General features: G+C 37.6%; 1 protein-coding gene across 2 annotated transcripts in view; it reads right to left on the bottom strand.

Moving 5' to 3' along the window:
• Positions 1-5,396: 5,396 nt before the first annotated feature.
• Positions 5,397-20,776, bottom strand: part of LOC120225801 (killer cell lectin-like receptor subfamily F member 1) — a 21,489-nt gene continuing 6,109 nt past the window's right edge. Inside the window, exons 4-6 of one of the 2 annotated variants that reach the window (XM_039223989.1) lie at positions 20,217-20,371; positions 18,971-19,083; positions 5,397-6,676 (exon numbers count right to left, since the gene is read on the bottom strand). In XM_039223989.1, the coding sequence (XP_039079920.1) occupies positions 6,652-6,676; positions 18,971-19,083; positions 20,217-20,371 (293 nt within the window). In that variant the 3' untranslated portion in view covers positions 5,397-6,651. Of the gene's footprint in view, positions 6,677-15,799; positions 16,205-18,970; positions 19,084-20,216; positions 20,372-20,776 lie in introns of those variants that run through there. The other variant, XM_039223988.1, reaches the window with a different exon arrangement.

A 20,776-nucleotide genomic window follows, 5' to 3' on the forward strand; every position in this document is an offset into this window, starting at 1 on the left:
TAAAATAACTATTCTTTGTGGGGGGGGATGGATATTAATTAATAGCCATATGTTAAAAACACCAACATGCAAAATTAGAGAGATCTCTGTACCTAATAATCCAGCTTTAAAAACTGTCAACCCAGTACTTTCTATTCGTCTTCCAATGAGGTGACATTGAAATATAGGCTGTCATGTAGTCTTCTTCACCTACTTCAAATGATACTACCTGACTGTAATGATCTTACCCCAATACCAAGTGTACAATACTTTTATTGCTGTTGTTGAACAGGAGGTCTGGAAGTAGAAGTTCAGCATATGAGAACGCTCATGGAAAGGTCCAGAACAGACAGAAGCACACAATAGAGCAGAGTCATTCAATGACAGAGCCAACGAATATATAAGTTTGGCCACATACAGGCTGTATTACTTTAAGAACCCTTTTTACCTCTCTGCTACTTTTAGGAAGTTACCTCATCTGTAAAGTAATGAAAATAATAGGACTCCATTTCGTGTGATTGTGAGTGTAAATTAAGTCCTAAAACTGAAAAGCTCAGAACTTGGCCGACCATAGAGTGAACACACAATACATATGAGATATGATTGTTTCTATTATTACTGTTGAAGTAAAGTGATATGATATTCTTTTCACTGCAACCTAAGCTGCTATTTCATGCTGGACTCCTTTAGAACTGGTTCTGTGGCTAGGATCTGTCATGGTCAAAATTAACTAACCATTTTGGTAGGTCAAGGTGGTGGTGTCAAGACTCGATCTGTCGACCTCATAAACTTGCGGACCTCCCTTCCTTTCCCCCGAAACCCGAGAGTCAAAAGAATCATTTCAGAGTCTCCCACCACCTCCAGTGGCCCCTCAAACCACAACAAGACAGAATGATTTCCGGATGGGAATGTAGCAAAAGGGCGGGAGTTATGTGATTGGTCAGACTTCCGAGGCAGTTTGTCATATTTTTTATATTAATGTGGTATTCTCATCTTAGTTTGCCTAAACTTTATGTTCTCATTTTAGATTTCCTTCATATTACTGACACTAAATCCAACCAGTGTGCGGAGGTCTGGAATCCTGTGTATTCCCTACAACCAATCTGTATCGTTGCTTTGTTGAAAAAGAGACATGGATGATGGAATAACGCTGGAGAATTCAGATTTCCAGTCTTCAGGTAAAAAGCGCAGGTGGGACAGGCTCTAGGGGCTATGTGTGAAGTAAACAAACTTACATTTGGTGGGCGCCTGCTATCGATTCTGAGTCCTAACTCTCCTCGGAGAGTCTGTGTCTTCATGCTCTTCATTTCTTTTATCTGTGTCATAGTATTTTCAGCTACCTATCCAAAGTATCTTATAACCAGATCCACACTGTGTGGATAAAAGATAACAAATGTCTGTGTTATTTTTAATAGCATTATTAGATAAAATTGACATACATTAAAATGCTTAGAAACAGCTACCAATTTCTACCCTCCTCCCCCCAAAAATGCCTGCTGAGAATTTTGTTTGGGATTGTGGTGAAGCTATATATTCATTTGAGTAAAGTTGACAACTCCACAAAAGTGAAGTCTTCTGACTCATGAAAACAGGATCTTTTTCCATTTATTTATGTCTGGAATTTATTTCAGCAATGTTTTGTAGTCCTTGGTGTACAAGTTTTGCATGGCTTTTGTCATTTTTACCCATAAGTATTCAATATTTTATGCTACTATAAGTGGTATATTTTAATTTCCTATTGACCACTGCTAGAAGATAAATATTATCAGTTTGTATATATAGATCTTGTTCTTATAACTTTCCAAACTCCTGTGTTAGTAATGAGAAACTGATTGATTTTTTTAATAGGAGATGTTATCACTTTCAACCTTACCAACAAGTCACAGGGACCCTCAAAAAGGAATAAAGAGAGACTTAGTATCACTAAAATGATCACCATTATCATTGTCTTTCTGATAATTTTGATAACTACCCTGGCCACAACTTTAGCAGGTGAGTTTAGCTGGGTGAGTTGCCCACTTCCCAGATATGCTTATGTTAACTCTATATAAAATATTTCACCATATGTATGCTTTTCATAGTTTAGCTCAAGATTAAGGATAATTCTTGGACATCTTTGTACATGGAATGAACATATGAGGATAATAGCTGTACTTCATATTGTGAGGATAACAGTAACTTAATGCATATGAAACTTTCTTCTAAACTAAGTGTTACATATAGTCCTTACAAGGTAAGGGGCTCATGGTAAAATGATAAGTCCCCATACTGCATCCTTCATCAAAAAAGTCTCATTATGAAGAAATAGAAAAAGAACTACAAGGTGTATTTGTAGCGTAGTTAGTTAACAATGTATCATGAGGTCTTTATTTCCCTGTGGACTAGTAGCAATTTATGGAATATTATCTAGCTGTGGATCATCTTGCCCTAAACCATATACTTTTACATAAATATTAGTTTTTTTCTAATATGCTTCTAGTTAATGACTGTGTTGATAAGAATGGAAATTGAGTTCAAGGTGCAAAACCTTTGATCTGTGTCTGGTTGCACAGCTTCTGATGGGATCGGATTTCCAAGTCCCAATCAAATTCACAACTATTCATATGGGTTACAGAGAACTGGACAAGAAAAATTGTTACTATCCTAATGACTATATTTTGTACACAAAATATCAACTCTTAGTTTCTAAAAGGAAGTTCAGAATGATATATCTCCCTTTCATGATAGTAAAAACTATGTATATATTCCAAAAATAATTTGAAACAATTTTAATGAGATGTTTCAAAATATATGCATAAGTATATATGCATTTGGTGTGTATATATAAATGTGTATATGATTTACACATGAATACATATATATATAGTCTATATAAAAACATATGTATATGTACATATACATGCATACATGTTCTACACATGTATAGAAATATATACACTTGTAAGTATACTGTATGTATATAAATGGATAAATAGATAAGGAGATGGAGAAAGAAATCATTATATAAACTAGGCATTATGCTGTGTTGACAATAAACAAGATATATGATTCTTGCCCTCATTCTCTGAACAAAATAATAAAAATAAGAGGAATGAGAAGGAGGAGGAGGAGGAGGAGAAAGGTTTTTGATAAAACAAAATATATTAGTAAAGTGTTTTATGCTTTATAAAATATTTTAATACACAATATTTTATTTGAATTTTTTAGTGACCCAGAGTAGTAGTAAAGTATTATTGTCTTTATTTTCTTTTGTTATACACAAGAACTGTGACCATCAGAGATGGTAGCTGTCTAAAGAAGTTGAGTAGAGCAAAGTGACAACCTGAATCCAAGTCCTCTGCATTTTATTTATTATTCTTACAATATCTACAATGCTGCCTCTCTAAATGAGCTTATTTCCTATGGTTTATTTAAAATATACACCCACTAATTTGTTAAAGGAGCAGAAATATATTCAACCTGTATTTAGAAAGGTAAGGTTTCTTCCAGGCTGCCTACTGCAGTCAGTGTAGGCCATCCTCACCAGGTGCTCCTAATTTTCTCTCAGTGGAATTTATTCCATAGAATTCCTAAGCTTCTTCATTTGTGTTCTCTGATTCAAGCCATGGTCAAGGGAATATTTTATAAACTGGGTCACATAACACTATAGACAGTTTATAAAGGTTAATATGCTTCATCTTGTAGTGATCTTGAACCATGGGACCAGAATTCTATCTCCAGGTTTCATCTTTGGTTATAAGTCTAGCATCTAGCATCTCAGCTTCCCTATTTATACAGCACAGGACTGGACTCAATAGTTTTATTGCTGCTTGTGATGCTAAAACTCACTGATTTCCTAAAGTTATCAAGCCAAAGTAAGGGTTATTTTTTTTAAATTTTTTTAAATGTTTTATTTATTTCTAGGAGAGAGAGAGAGACAGCGTGAGCAGTGGAGGGTCAGAGAGAGAGGGAGTCACAGACTCTGAAACAGGCTCCAGGCTCTGAGCTGGCAGTTAGCACAGAGCCCGACGCGGGGCTCGAACCCATGAACCGCGAGATCATGACCTAAGCGAAAGTCGGACGCTTAACCGACTAAGCCATCCAGGCACCCCCAAAGTAAGGGTTATTTAACACAACCCAGGAGAGGAGAGATAAGATAAATTCTTGTGACCCTGATCAGATGATGAATTTTTTGCATTGGCATAAAAACAAACTTTTTCTATTTAATAGATGTATATGAATACTTAGATTAAGATAGTCTGTAATACAATACTTAATATATATTAATACTTAGGTTAAAATATTAACTATTTTACTTAGTTAATATAGTTGACTATATTTTACTATATTGTTTACTATATTAAAACTATTAATACTTAAGTTACAATAGTCTGTAATACAATAAGTCAAAGATCTAATCAGGTTTAGAATAAAAATTATTCTTTCACTTGGGTATACTAGAGAATAGTTATATAGATTTTTCTTGGATGTGTATGACTGCTATATATTTTGTTGATTTATGCAGCAAGCAGGCATGACATAATCGCTAGGTATGGGATTGAGAGAGAAGAGGCAAAAATTATAGACATAGCTATAACATATTAAATATGATAGTCTATTAGAAGCCAAGAGCATGGAAAAGAGAGTATGATCAATTCCAGTGGGTCAGACTGGAGGAAATTCATAGAGGAAATTATGCTGTAATATAATAGATCATTTAAATACAAGGATATACTGGGGAGCCTGGGTGGCTTAGTCAGTTAAGCATCCGACTCAAGCTCAGGTCATGATCTCACAGTTTTGTGAGTTCGAGCCCCACATTGGGCTATCTGCTGCTAGCATAGAGCCTGGAGCCTGCATCAGATTCTGTGTCTCCCTCTCTCTTTGCCCCTTCCCCACTCATGCATCTCTCAAGAATAAATAAACACTAAATACAAGGACATACTTTCCAGTTGGACAGAGATGGAATTGTATTATTGCAAGTTAAGGTGGGAGTACGGCATCAAGGAACCCAGAATAGCATGAGCAAAGACCCAGATATTACCTAAAGTAACATGTTATGTACAAGGGACTACGAGGAGTTTTACGAACAAGGAAATGGAGAGAGAAACAAAGTGCCTACAGAAAAAAAATCAGATGAAATAATGCTGCAGATGTAAACAGAAATCGAATTCTGATGCACTTTTCATTAAAGTTTAAAGAAAAAGTTACACTTTAAACATAATTTAAGCATAGTGGAAACATGGAGAACTGAATCAGGCATCTCCCACTTCATTATTTTATGCACTTTATGTTTTTGATTAAACCAAGAGTATACAGTGTGCTCTTGGTTTGGGGGGGTGGATTCCCGTGGTTCATCACTTCCATACAACACCTGGCGCTCATCCCAACAAGTGCCCATCACCCATTCCCCCCCCCGACTCCCCATAAACCCTCAGTTCGTTCTCCGTATTTAAGAGTCTCTTGAACACTTGTCTTTTCCCCAAATCTGTTCTTCTTCAAACAAGAACTTTTATGAATCAACAGGCCATCAGTCTGGTTGATACATCATCATCTATTTATAATTTTGAGACAATCCTTTGTATAAGGTGTAAAGCCTTAACCACGTGTATAAGCAACACCTAGCTCCTCATCAATTTCGGGCCTCAGTTCTTATTATGTTCCACTCATGCTGATCTTCCTTTCTCAAGTGAAAAGATTACTCACTCCAGTAAGTAATTTACACATTCACTTCCTCTTTGTTGAGAACGTGCTTTCCTCACTCTTCATCTAGTGAGCTAGCTCTCTGCATCCTTACAGTGTCACCTGAAATGTCTACTCCAACCCCTACCCCTGAGCTGGACCAGCTCCCCTCAACTCTTGTTCTCTTAGCACCTGTGGCTATTCCTTTTGTATCATTCCTTGAATTTGTAATTACTTGTTCACTCTCTATCTGCCCTACTGGGCTTTTAGTACAATGATGGCAGGTACCATGTCTGTAATAAACACACACAACAGTGCTTAACATAGTGTATACTCACAAATATGTTTTTTTGACTGAATGAGTGTCCATTAGGCAATAGTGTACAGGAGATCTCGGATGAAAAGGCTGGGTTGGGCAGATCAATTTAATAATTATCAGTATCAACATGATAGCATCATGAGAATGAGTGCGCTCACCTAGGAGGAGTGTGTCACTTGAGAAGAGCAATGAACCTTGACTGAGCAACACCACCACCTACATGAATGACATCTGCCAAGGATTTCTTTCAACTTAGCAAGAAAATAAATACAAACATTTAGGGTCTGTCCTCATTTGGAGAAAAACAAAGAATGATCAGTCATATCCCAAATCATCGTACCCAAGGGCCAAAAGCTAATCTGATGAATTTCATTTATAGGGATGAGATCATTGTTTTAAATTAAATCCTATTGAGTCTCTGAGGAGAATATTTAGGGTACGCCACCGCCTTGGTAGGTAATATATCATTAAATCGTTTGCAGTTGAAAAACACAAATCCTCCATGGAACGCATGTCACGCTTGGATGGCTGGATTGGTTACCTAGGAAAGTGCTTCTATTTCTCCGAAAATACTAGAACCTGGGCAGCAAGTCAGAACTTCTGTGCCTCTCACGCAGCCACTCTTGCTGTCTTCAATACCACAGAAGAGCTGGTAAGGCAATTCTTCTGAAGTATAGTTATGTTCTGGGAGGTTATAGCTGACATGGAGAATGCACACTGGAAATGGAAATGGTCCAAAAAAAGGTCGTCTCATCCAGCACAGAAGAGGCGAGCCCCACCCGCCCCCTTTTCTTTTCCACATCAGCTTCATCTGAAAGTGTTCATGTCAGACCACATTCACCTCCCAGGTCAGGTCAGAGCAACCGTTAGAGTAAAAATTACTAAACAACATTTAGAAGAGGACTCCTCCCACCTGACTTTTCAATTGGGAGTAGAAGGATTTAGAAATAAGTTACATAGTAGGCATTTTCCCCCTAGATAGAACATTTTATATGCTACTGCTTAGACTCTAAAAGCAGGTTTAGAGTTATGTATCTCCCATCAAAAAGAACCCAGCTGTTCTTCAAAAAAGTTCAACTGCATAATTACCTAGCTCTATATTTTCAAGTGAAATACAGCAGCAGAATCCAGGGCAAGTCCAAAATCTAACTGAATGAAGCATTTGCTTGCTGTTCATCCTAATGTACTTTGTTAAAGGATTTCTTGAAGCGATATTCTGACCACTCCCAATACTGGATTGGACTGAGTCGGGAACTAGGACAGACCTGGAAGTGGATCGATGGAACCACATACAGTCATTGGTAAGTCCTGGGTATATAATTTATATCCCAAGAGCTGGGGTTCCAAGCCCTTTCCCACCACAGAGAGGCCTGGGCTAAACATTCTCCTGGAAGTTTCCTTTGTGGAGGAGAGTAAAACGAGCCCGGGAAAAAAGTGGTAATGTAAATTATTGTATAAAGTAAAGGGGCCTCTGGGTGGCTCAGTGGGTTGAGCATCTGACTTTGGCTCAGCTCATGATCTGACAGTTTGTGGGTTCGAGCCCCGCATCGAGCTTTGCGCCCAGCAGTGCAGAGCCTGCCTTGGATTCTGTCTCCCTGTCTCTCTGCCCCTACCTCGCTTGTGATCTGTCTCTCAAAAATAAACAAACATTTAAAAAATGATGGTACAAAGCATTTAATACTTGCAATATTCCAAACAATGCTTCCTAGTCATTATATCTTTTGACCTCCGCAATGGGCATATCTACCTCCACTTTACGGATGAGACACATTAATGTTCAAAGATGTGAATACTTAGAGAATTTCACAACACACATTTAAAATGTACTTAGCAGTAAAGGCTGCATGTCTTCACCCTATTGGTTACAGGTTTTTTGAGTTCCTGAAGCCACATCTTAGGCCAAAGCGTAGTTCACTTTGAGTTGTATTAAAACACTACAGTGTTGGGGTTTGAGTAAAATCTCGCAGCAGAGGAAAATATTTCTCTCATTATTCCAATCGGGACTCACTCATTCTGTCGCCCCCTCTTTTTTTTTCCCCTCTTTTGTGTTTCATTTCAGGTTTCGATCGTTGGGATTGGAGAATATGCCTATCTACACAAAACAGGGGTGAGCAGCGCTAGTATCCACTTGGTTAGAAAATGGATTTGTAGCAAACCAGACGTATGTATACCCAGAAGTTAAGACATCGTGGATTTGAGATATTTCAAGCAAAATACTTTAAAAGGAATGGTTTTTATTCCTCTTGGGAGAAAATATATTACATTAATATAAAAGTACATGAGATTCATGTTTAGCAATTTCCATTGGCGTGTTACCCCAAATCTCTAAACCCGTTTTTATAAATCTTCTAGATTCTTAGGATTCAAGAAATATATGTCCCAACCTATGTTCCCCAATCTCTTTTAGAATAAAACTTCTGATATGTAATACATTAAAATATGAATAAAAAGTTTAAATGACATTTTAAGATATTTACTCCTATGGATTCTGGTAAATGTCATTTGAAGTGACCTGCTTTACTAAGAACTCTAATATTTTTGCCCTGTCTCCTTACTTTTATTATACTAGTTGTTGATGTTCTTTTGGTTTTGCAACGTGTATGAGAGTCACTCATGAATGTAGCATTATTTCAACACAAGCATCCTGTTGAAATGTGTTGAGTTCCTAGCTAAAGGAATCTCTTTCATCCACCAGCCTCACAGACCATCATCTTCAGACCATGATGTGAGGGCCATCAAGATTTTGAGTAAACAGTCTGGGCTAGCAGCTGTCCAGTACTGAATGCCAGGAACCTGTTGCATAATGGACAATATAAATGGCATAAATCTGGGGAGCAGATAGGTGAAAGAGCAGTTTGAACTTTGCTGCTCAAACTTCTAGTTGAGAAATGATAAATCCGCTTCTGTGTCAGAATGTGTAACTTTTCAGAGACTATGATCTCATTTACTCAAGGTTAACAAGGTCTGTTTGTTAAATATAACCCTTTTGTTAAAGTGAAATCTGTGATCTGCATCTTATGGGTGCATAATGTATGCTCGTTGATAGAAATTAAAACAGCAGTCATAGAACACAGACTGGAGAAGGGGACAAATCAGAACTCAGGAAAATAGCAGTAAGATATTTCTTGTATCTTTTACAAGCCAGGCCAAATTTTCCATGTTTTTGCCCTCTCTCTGCACCCTCATTTTCACTTCCTTTTCCCCTCTGTACTTCCTCCTCTCCTATTCTTCAGAAAATCAGAGATGAGACAGATGAACCTTTCATGTTTATTTATCCAAGTAGTAGCAGAAGGGCAGAAACCAATATATATGATGTATGAATAGGTTCAGCAGCAGCAGAAGGAAAGAAGTGCCCAAAGCCTGAGAAGGAGCTTCCCAGAGAAATAACTACATGGAAAATACTGTTAAATTGACAAGGAAAGTAAGGCTTTTCTGGGAAGAAGATTCTCAGGAAGAACATTGTCACCAGAGCAGATAGCACATGGGGATGGGGGGCACCAAATCTTGCACCATTGGGAAATTATAGTCTAGAAACACAGGGATAAGGAGTGTGAGATAGAAGAGAGTAGCAGCTGAGGTTAGGAGTGAGGAGGAGGAACAGGAGGATGAGGGAGAGCCAGGGCTAGATGTAGGAGGAATTCTATGCCATGCCAAGGGAGGGTTCGTATTTCTGCTCTAGATTGTTGCCCTAAAGTTATTGGATACTTATAAATAGGATAGTGACATCTTCAAATATATCATTTATAATAATACTCAGGACAATATAAAATCTGTCTGATGGACTAAGAACTTATTTAGAAAGCTTCTCAATCTACTATAATGATAAGAAATGGTAAGAACCATGCTGGCGATGGCAGAGAGAACAGACAGGAGTGAATGGATTCAGGAGCTCTTTCAGAGACGCGATCTTAGGAAATATAGGGTGAGCAGGATGAAGGAAAAATAGACATTAGAAATAAATCCCAGCTCAGTCAGATGAATTGTGGTGCTATTAGTGGATAAAGAAAAGCAAAAGATGTTTTAGAATTATGGAGTTTTAGGAGTCTGTAGGAAATTCATACGGTGCTGTTTTGTTGGATGTTGAATGTACAGCTCTGGAATTCATGAGCATGTTTGGGCTGGATATATGTCATGGGCACAAACAGAGCTCCCAGAGGTCCAAGAGAATATGTCAACATGACAAAAGTAGAAAAGCAAAGCAAAGCACTTGGTACCAAAGAGTAATTACCTGCTGAATGAAAAAAATAATTTTCTTCTATACATGCTTGTTACTTGATTTTTGTTTTATTTCCTAGAAAAGCTCTAAATTTAGATTTCCCAGGCTTGGTCACAAAGCAGACTCTGTGCCCATATTGGCGCGAGTAGAACAATAGCATAATTTCAGACAAATAAATTAGCTCATACTTATTTACAGAACTATTAAATGAGAGAAGTGCACAGTTTTCAGAAGATAAAACGCAGAAACATCCTGAGACGTTGGATTGGCAAAACTTCTAATACTGAATAGTGTCCAAGATCAGACAGGAAAATGTACAAATGTTTCTTTGTCCTTCAAGGTATAGTTTTAAAAATTAGATGATCATTGTATTTATATAATAGAACAAAAATGTCAACAATCCTTTGTATGTCTCATAGCTTTTATGGGACTTAATGCTATAGCGTATAGATTTTAAAGTTGTCTGCCTCAAGTTTACTAATTAAAATGAAATAAAGCTGTTAAAATTTGAAAATACATTGAGAGCTTTGGTGGGTTTTTCTAAATTTATTTCTTTACTTTGAGAGAAAGAACTTGTGCATGTGTGTGTGCAAGTGGGGGCGGGGCAGATAGAGTGGGAGACTGAGGATCTGAAGCAGTTTTGCACTGTCAGCACAAAGCCTGATGTGGGGCTCGAACTCACAAACTGTGAGATCACGACCTAAGCTGAAATCAAGACTCAGACTTAACCGGCTGAGCGACCCAGGCCCCTCAAGTTTTAGTGTTTTTTAAGTGAAATCCAAGTATTCTTACATCTCTCTTGCAAGATAATAATGAATAATTATGCCTGGAAGGCATATCCCTGAGATTTTAGAAAGATAGTTGATGAAAATTTTTGTTATACTTTTAAGCATACTATCTATATGCACTTAAGTATCAGTATATATGTATATGTTATACATACACATACTAAATATATATTTTTAGTGTATATATATTTATAGTATATAAAAATTTTTAAAATGTTTATTTTTGAGAGAGAAAGAGCATGAGCAGGGGAGGAGCAGAGAGAGGGGTGAGACATAGAATCCAAAGCAGGAAGCAGGCTCCAGGCTTCCAGCTGTCATCACAGAGCCAGATGCAGGGCTCAAACCCACTAACCTTGAGATCGTGACCTGAGCCAAAGTTGGGACACTTAACTGACTGGACCACTCAGGTGCCCCTATAGTATATATATATATTTTATATACATACTTAGTATTTAAAAAGCATGAAAGTAGTATGGTAATTTGTACAGTGATTAGCTGAGAAGCCAGAGTGTTCAAAACAATTGAGGATAAATGGGGTAAAAAAAGATGTTTAAGAATATAAGTGTTATCATTGTGTAAGAGTGAATGTATGATACTTCACTTGACTTGAAAAATGCTTACTTGGAAATGGGAGTAGTAATCCAGTTGCTCTACAGTCTCTATGGGAATACGTTCCCAGAGTAGTAATTTAATACTCAAGAACAGCTTACTGTTAAGGGTTTATTGATAGCTTCTCTTTTTCTTCTTGTGAGTTCTATATTTGATTTGGCCTAATGCCATACCTCACATGTATCTCAGACCTACTGCCTTTGAGTTGCCATGTCATCCAATGTGCATTTTAATTATTAAAATAATCCCGGGTTTGCTGTTGTTGTTGTTGTTGTTGTTGTTTTGTCTTTTGGAGGGGAGGAGGCGGATAATCAAACTGGTTTCTGGGAATTAAAAAAAAGTTCAGTGGGAAAATAATGATAATGGAAAAAGGGAGCCCTCAAGCGTAAAGAAATAAAAGCAGTATGGAGAGTTCCTTAGCCAAGTCTGTTTCAACAGGTTCATCTTGCTGACTTGGCTTCCCAGCAAAGAGAAGGGGGGGCACGCAGTGAGATGAATCTTACCATGTTAACACAATGTCAGAGAAAAACGTGCTGTGAGGGGGCGGGGTGGGATACAGCTGTTTTTCTCATTTTCAGACTTCAAGCCACCCTAATGTTAGGTACTTTTTGGTTAGTAGAGGTAAGGCACCAGATGAGTTGAAAAATTGTTATATGATATAAAATTTGTCAAAGAAGGGAAGAAAGGGCTGGGGACAATGGGAGCAGGAAATGACGTAATAAAATGTCAAGAGCAAAGGAATCTCAGCCCTTCTTCCTTTCTGGAGGAGGCAATGCAGATTTAGCACTCAACTAGAATAGGAATATAAGTGGGAAGTTGAAAGTGGTCTCATCAAAGCCTTCACCTACTGAAGCAATAATTTTCCCCACGTGCATACATACACATAAGCATACATGCATTCCAAGAGAGGTCTGAAGCTTAAGGATAAAAATTTTTGAGGTTTCACAAATTATGAATTTATTCCTAAAGGATTTTTCGCTGAGAATCTTCTAATTTACATTATTTAATATACTCCCTTCTCAACAATTAGAGTCAGTATGTAATTAAAAATATTAATTTGGAGAACTGTATAATCTAAAAATAACTTTAGTTATGGTTCAGATGATTTAATCCCTTAAAATATACATATATGTAGTTATATAATGGAAATAATAAGACATGCTTTGATTTCTATTAGGATTTTTAGACATGGTTAATTAAATTCACAGTAGTTGTTAGAATTCTCGTATCAAAATTTCGCCAGTTAAAATATTTCCTCATGTGCAAACACAAACTTTACAACTTAATGAGAAATATTATTTTGAGACTGCCCCTCAAAGAAGAGTTTTTTAAACATCCAAGTAGAATAATTGTTTATGTTTAATATTTATTTTAGTGCTTAAATGTTTATATCAAAATCTGAGTTTCAAAGAGCATTGATAACTTGGCTTTGAAATTTTTTAATTTTTTAAATTTATTTTTGAGAGAGAGCAAGACAAAGTGCAAGTGGGGGAGGGGCAGAGAAAGAGGGGGACACAGAATCCAAAATAGGCTCCAGGTTCTGAGCTGTCAAGATAGAGCCCAACACAGGGCTACCAAGGGACTAGAACTCATAAACCATGAGATCTTGACCTAAGCCGAAGTCAGAAACAACTGACTTAGGGACACAGGTGCCCCTTGGCTTTGAAAAGGCTTCTTTTAAAAAGGCCCACAGAATTTTGATCTTCCATCATTTTTCTCTCCCTTCCCCTTAACTGTAACTTCTCTCCTCTCATTTTTTCCCCACATTTCTCAAATGTTCACGTTAATAAAATAATACATATGTTGGCATTCATTATACTCAATAAACATAAATTTGTGCTCTCTGTGTTTAATTTTTAAAACGAGCTGAAGCTCTTATACTTAATTCCCTGTAAACTGTAATACTTCTATTCACGCATATCAATTTGAAATATTTTTTCTTTTAAAAATTCATGCATGACCTTTCAGTTTTATTCTTAGTGAGTCTAGGCCTTTAAAGTAAGTTTCCCATGGATGCATTTATATTTAATTAACAAACATTAATGTAATCATCTCTCTGTTCCAAGTCTCAATGTAGGTTCTGGTTCAAAAACAAAAACAAAGAACAAACCTGGAAAATTTCATTTATTAGCCCATGTTGACCTAACACTGAACTTTTCTGAAACAAAACAAAACAAAACAGAATGGTTTATTTGTCTACATGCAGATTGTGATTATCTAGACCAAGAGAAGTTCTGTGCAACCAGGAAAAGTTGTTCTAGGGAAACAATAAGACATGTTACAAATAACACTCACCAGCATCACAAGTCCTTATTATCCATCAAGCATCTTGTCCCTCCCTTTCAATAATGAGGATTATTGTCCTTCCAGAGCTTATAGTACATTAATACAGACAGATAAATAAATAATGGTCTAAGAATACTGTATCAAATATTAGGATTAGATAAGTACAGGAAACTATGAAAATATACATCAGGTGCACATAATTTAGTCTGGAGCAGAGAATGGTTACGGAAATATTTTCCACCCAGTGGTGTTTATGTAGCCATCTGAACAATAGGCAAGAGTTAAGCAGGCAAGTAAGAAAGGGAAGGATGGTAAGTTGAGGCAGACATGAGTATATTAGAAGCAAAAGAAAGCTTGACACAGTTGAGAATGTGAACCCAGTTTAGCGTGTCTGCATCATTTACAAGGACGGCAGTGGGAGAGGAATGAAGCAGAGCCAGGACATACAGGTTCTGGTAAGAGACAATTAAATGTTTAAGCAATGCAAAGTCCCTAAAGGAAATTAAATAATGAGTAATGTGATCTGATGGGAGGTTCAGACAATTGCTATGATCATGAATAGAGAATGGACTTCGGCAGACAAAGCTAAAAGCAGACAAAAGGACGGCTGCGGGAAGTGAGGACAGTAGGGTGGTATGAAGATATGCAGATGGATTCACAAATAATTCTGTAGTAAAACTGATGGGATGTAAATGAGTGAATGTCGAGGGTAAAAAGAAAACAAAGTCATGGTTGACTCCAACGTCTCTGGCTTAGACTAATGGGCACATTGCTGCCATTTACTAAACTAATGAGTTTAGTTTTTAACACGGGAAGACTGAGGGGCTTTGAGATGTCCAGTGGGCAATCCGCTGGGTTAGAAGGTCTGGGTGAGAAATCTGGGCTTGGGAGTCATCAATAAATTGAGGACAACTGAACTTACAGAGTGGGTGAGTTTAGCCAAGAATTGTGTACAATAGACAATTCGTGCAAAACTCCAAGGAATGTCAGTATTTAAGAGATCTGAGGAGAGAAGAAATGATTCAGAAAAATACTGAAGAGCAATGGCAAGGAGGGTGGATTGCGGTTCAAGAGAGCATTGTGTCATAGATGCCAAGGTCAGAGGATATTTCTAGAAGAAAGGATAGGTCAGTAATGAGCAACACCGCTGAAAGTAAAGAGGAAAGCTACAAAGTCCTCATTGTGTTTAGCCAGAAGGAAGGCATTCATGACGTGATGAGAACACTTTCGAGAAATAGTAGGAAAAACAGAAACCAGATTTTAGAAGAACCTGGAGTGGGAGGTGAAAAGAGGAAAGAGCAAGTATAAACAATTTCTAGGAAGTTTGACTTAAAACAGGTGGGAGAAACTAGGTGGAAACTGGAAGCCACAAGTGGTTCAGGGAAAATTTTCTTGTGTTCTTGCATTTCCATCGCCAAAAGAAAAGGAGGCATAAGAAGAGAGAAGGTAGGAGTGGAGGTGATGAAGGAAGGAATCTCTTTGAAAAAATGAAAAGAGATGCAACCCCAACCATAGACTTTGAAATTTGATTTAGACAGACAGAGGAATACCCTTTTTTTGGAAATAGGAGGAGAAAAAAGAGAAATCAGTAAGATGCAGACAATAGTGTAGACTCAGTGGTGGAAAGTTCCTAAATATATCATCTGATGGCTTCTCTTTAAAAAAAAAAAAAAAAAAAAAAAAAAGTATCTCCCTTGCTAATGGTGAATGAGAGCTGTAGGGAGAGAATTGTTGAGGAGATGAAAACACAAAGACTTCTGTCTAGAAGAGCCTCTATGGGACGCCAGGGTGGCTCAGTCGGTTAAGTGTCCGACTTCGGCTCAGGTAATGATCTCGAGGTCAATGAGTTTGAGCTCCACTCTGTGCTGACAGCTCAGAGCCTGGAGCCTGTCTTTGGATTCTGTCTCCCTCTCTCTCTCACCCTCCTTCACTTTCTCTCTCTCTCTAAAAAATAAATAAACATTAAAAAAAATTTAAAGAGCCACTATGATGAATGAGGGATGACTGTGGAATTACAGCACCAGTGACAAGGTGATAAGGAATGAGCTAAGGCTGATTGCTCAGAGTTATAGTGACACAAATCTACACCATCCTCCTCCTCCTCCTCATCACCACCACAATATTTGTTGTAAAAATAATGTACTTCTCCAAAACTACATAAATAAAAAAGGACTTGGCAAATTTTTTTATGGGAAAGATAAACTGTAATCAGTTTAGAAGTCATTGTCTGAAGAAATCACATGTTGACAAATCCAGTAACTCTGATTGCAACACTTTTCGGAAAACACACCCTTCTTTGTTATCACAGCACAGGTGTCCTCTTCAATGTGGCCCATGACTTGAAATCTGTAGATGAAAAAGCAACATTCTGTTCCCATTCTGCTAAAACCATAACCGTGACATTTTGTATGTTTACTTCCTGACTTAGGAGGCACGTGCTCTCCAAGCTGGAGATCTAAGACTCTGGAATTTTCAGACAAGGAGCACCCATTAAAAAATGACACCTTTATTGAAGGTAGTTGTTCCAAATAGTTTCTTAGCCAAAAATGGCCATTTGTCAATGGAAATGCTGCATGGAATTAAAATAAAAATAAAAATGTGAGTAAGAAACACTGGCTTCCCAATGCCGTGCCATCATTCAAAAAAATTAAGATCTTTAGAAGGCTGTTACCTGCATGGTCTGAATGTTGGGGCCTCCTCAAAATTCCTATGTTAGAATCCTAACCATTAAAGTGATGTATTAGGAAGTGGGACCTTCAGAAGGTGCTTCAGTTATGAGGTGGAACTCTCATTAGTTCCTCATAAAAGAGACTACAGAGAGATCCTTAGTCCCTTCCACCATGTGGTGGATGGGATGTGGCTATGAACCAAGAAGAGGGCCCTAACCCAGACATGACCATGCTGACATTTTGATCTTGAAATCCCATTTTTCAGAACGGTGAGAAATGAATTTCTGTTGCTTGTAAGCTACTCAGTCTGTGGTATTAAATGGACTAAGACAGAGGACAATCCCGTCCTTTTAGGAGAAAAATTCATTTTATTATTCGAAAGACTCCAGATTCCACTTCTTGAGTATCTGCAACAATGGAATGATATCCCCTTTATAACAGACAAATCTCATATGTATCATTCTAAGCTTTAGAAATATCAACACATCTAAAAATATGCATGCTTTTCAGAAAGTAATAAACTGACTTCCTGAAGAAAGTTAAACTGTTACCCTTTTCATTTTCCAGACCCAAATCCCAAGTATCACACCTCTCAAAAGTCTTCCTTCACTGTTTGCCTATAATTAAGTGTCCTGGTTTTTACAGAGGATCCTAAAAAGAGAAATATTCTTTGGCGCCTCTATACTTTTCATGTTAAATGTGACCCCCAGACAGAAGGGAGAAAGGAGTGAAGGTTAGGGTGAGCAGCAGAGAAGAAGGCCTCCCCATTTTTAGATGTTTTAAACTCACACAAACACCTCAGCAAGAGAATTTCTGCTCATCTGTGTAAATATGGGTATACCCCAATTTTTTACTCTTTACATGAAAGAAGGAAAATTCTCCTAAATTCTTTTTTTCCATGATATTTAAGGCAACCTTTCTTGTCATTGACAAATAAGCCATAAGGAATCTGAAAAATCAGACCAAGGGGTGCCTGGGTGACTCAGTCGGTTAAACATCCGACTTCGGCTCAGGTCATGATCTTGCAGTCTGTGAGTTCGAGCCCTACATCGGGCTCTGTGCTGACAGCTCAGAGCCTGGATCCTGCTTCAGATTCTGTGTCCCCCTCTCTCTCTGCCCCTTCCCTACTTACGCTTGGTGTCTCTCTCTCTCCTTCAAAAATAAACAAACATTTTTAAATTTTTTTTAAAAATTAAAAAATAAAAATAAAAAATAAGACAAAAACCTTCAATTAAAAAATAAGATGGGCAAATTAATAATTCTGAGCCAGTTTGCAAGTGGGTTGACAGAGCATCACTGTAAAAACATGGTGATAGATTTCTATTAGAAATAAAGATCAAGCTTTAAAATTATTTTAGTGTGATTTACAGACAGTATGTTATGGGTGGGGATGGAGTACAAATTCTAAAAGAAATATCATAGTCTTTGGGTAAGTACTCATTTGCAGGGTGACTTTCTGTTTCAGAGCACTTTTTTACTGCCCCTCAGCCAGTCTGGGGTCCTGCTCTACCACTCCAGACCCTCTACAGTCTTCCTAAACCTCCTTCACTTCGCATGTCTTTGAGAGACACAACAAAATTCCAAATTTTCAAGAAGCAAAATTAACTTTTGATGATCCCTGAAACCTTGATGGTGAACGTAGCAAGTTTTACCCTGGACCCCCAGAAGCTTCTGTCTGTGTTTTGGGGATTAGCGCCTACCTCCCAAAGATTTTAGCACTCTCTCCCCATGGAATTTAAGCAGAAATGAATGAATAGAATGAGTTAAGCTGAATGAATGGAATGTAAGCAGAAAGTAGCTACACAGACTGTTGATTGGTGACAGTATTAGAACAGAGTCAAGTGGCTATTTGTTGTATTATGCATAGCATATTCCTTAATATTTCACAATAATTGAAGTCTTCTTACAACTTAAAATAAGGATTGTTTTGTAAGCTTTTAAGAAACACTTCAAAAGATATGAAATTTAGAGAATTTTATGTTAATTACAATTTTCCATTTATACCTCGAACATTATGGGTAAACTAAAAGACAACTCAGGGGCCCCTGGGTGGCTCAGTCGGTTAAGCATCTGACTTCAGCTCAGGTCACAATCCCGCGGTCTGTGAGTTCGAGCCCTGCATCAGGCTCTGTGCTGACAGCTCAGAGCCTGGAGCCTGCTTCAGATTCTGTGTCTCCCTCTTTTTCTCTGCCCCTACCTGCTCAGGCTCTGTCTTTCTCTATCTTTCAAAAATAAATAAATGTTAAAAAAAAAATTTAAAGATAGCTCAAATAAGCAAATTAGCCCAAATTAGCTTTCTTTCTTTAAGACAAATTTCTTAATCACTCAAACATTAACAAAGATCAAAGTCTTGGATCTATGGGAACCATCTGACAATCTGGAGTTTCAGCCAGGCAGCCCAGCAAGGATCGGCTGCTGAGAGACTCAAATGCCAAATACTCACAACCGTAGAGTTAAGGGGGTGCCATCCAGCAAGGTCCATATCTTTTGTGGGTGTGTGATGTTCAATCCAATCCAGAAGTAAATTCCATCTGGTATATTACTCTGTATGAAATCCTATGAAAGAAGACCCAGAGGCAACGGAGTTAAACCCAAGTTAAACCTGGTAAAATAGGCTTTTCTGATTTTTGTCCAGACTTGAGAAAGTTTTGATATTTATCTCCCTATTCAGGAAAGGGTTAAGGCTTAAGAAGCCTGAAGAAGTTTCCTAAATATTTAGGGAAGGAAACTGATGTAGGAAGATTTCAAAATCACATGGTTCTTACATATATTCTGTGCAGGCATGTGCTGCTGAATGCAATTCATGGGCATGATGATGTGAAAGCCAACTGCCGAGGGAGCAGAAAGAGGATGTGAAGGCAAACCTATGAAGGACTTGGTCTGCTTACAGGAGCACCTGCTATCCACAGATTGCTTTGCCCACAGGCAGTCTTGGCAAAAATGGGTGCCTATGGTAAAACTACACACGAACAAAACCGTGGAGCCCATTTTTCCTACCCAAGACCCTAGGGAGATCGCCAGATACTGACAATGTTCAAAGAGCTTGTATCTTTCTCCCCACAAAATAATGTGAAAGTATTGATATCCCAGCTTTGCCATTTACAAGTGAAATAGTATTGTTAATCAACCTGTCAAGTTCAGCAGATTCTTCTTATGAGAATGTAAAATACTGCCTGTTTCATAAAGTTATTGTTAGCACTAAGTTTTATAAAATTTGTGGCATGCCTACCCCAGTGCCTGGTATCTACTAGGAATTTAATAAGTGGGTGTGATTATCAGCACTATAATTCCTTTGTAATCTATAATAAATATAAAATATATTTATTATCTATAATATGATAAATATAAATCATATATATAAATAAATATAATAAATATCATTTATAACGCATTATAAAATTTAATTTTGGGGCACCTGGGTGGCTTAGTCAGTTAAGCATCTGCTTAGGTCACAGATTCGGCTCAGGTCACAGATCGTGAGTTTGAGACCCATGTCTGGCACTGTGCTGAGAGCTCAGAGCCTGGAGACCTTTTCTGATTCTGCGTCTCCCTCTCTCTCTGTCCCTCCCTTGCTCACGCTCTGTCTCTGTCTCTCTTTCAAAAATAAACATTAACACATTTTTTTAAAAAAAATTATTTGTTTCTCTCAGTTTTAGAAAGGCTAATGTTCCTGGCAAATTAGCTCTTACCAGTTCAGCCATGTCTTGGATCATCAAGAGATTTGATTTCATCATTAAACAGGATGTTTGGCTATCGGTCCATGATTTAAAGGTTTTTAAGAAATTATAGCACTTCCCTTTTTTCTGCAGCCAGTTATTAGGGCATAGGTTTAGTGTAGACTTTGCTGAAATGAAAACAATAGGAAGAAATAGAAGAGCAAGGTTTGAATATTAAAAAAAAATGCTTGCACTAATTTGTAAACTTTTCCCTTAAAATTTAAGATTTCGCCCCACTTTTAAGAAATAAACTCCTTTGGACCTGAACGTGAGACAGGAAACTATCAACACCCTAGGGGAGAAAGCAAGAAACAACCTCCTTGACCTCTATCGCAGCAACTTCTTACTTGACACATCCCCAAAAGCAAGGGAATCAAGAGCAAAAATAAACGATTGGGACCTCATCAAGATTAAAAGCTTCTGCACAGCCAAGGAAACAACCCAGAAAACTAATAGGCAACCAACGGAATAGGAAAAGATAGTTGCAAATGACATATCAGATAAAGGGTTAATATCCAGAATCTATAAGGAAC

This window comes from Hyaena hyaena, unplaced genomic scaffold (genome assembly GCF_003009895.1).
Source record: "Hyaena hyaena isolate Hyena2069 unplaced genomic scaffold, ASM300989v1 scaffold_1516, whole genome shotgun sequence".
NCBI lineage: Eukaryota > Metazoa > Chordata > Mammalia > Carnivora > Hyaenidae > Hyaena > Hyaena hyaena.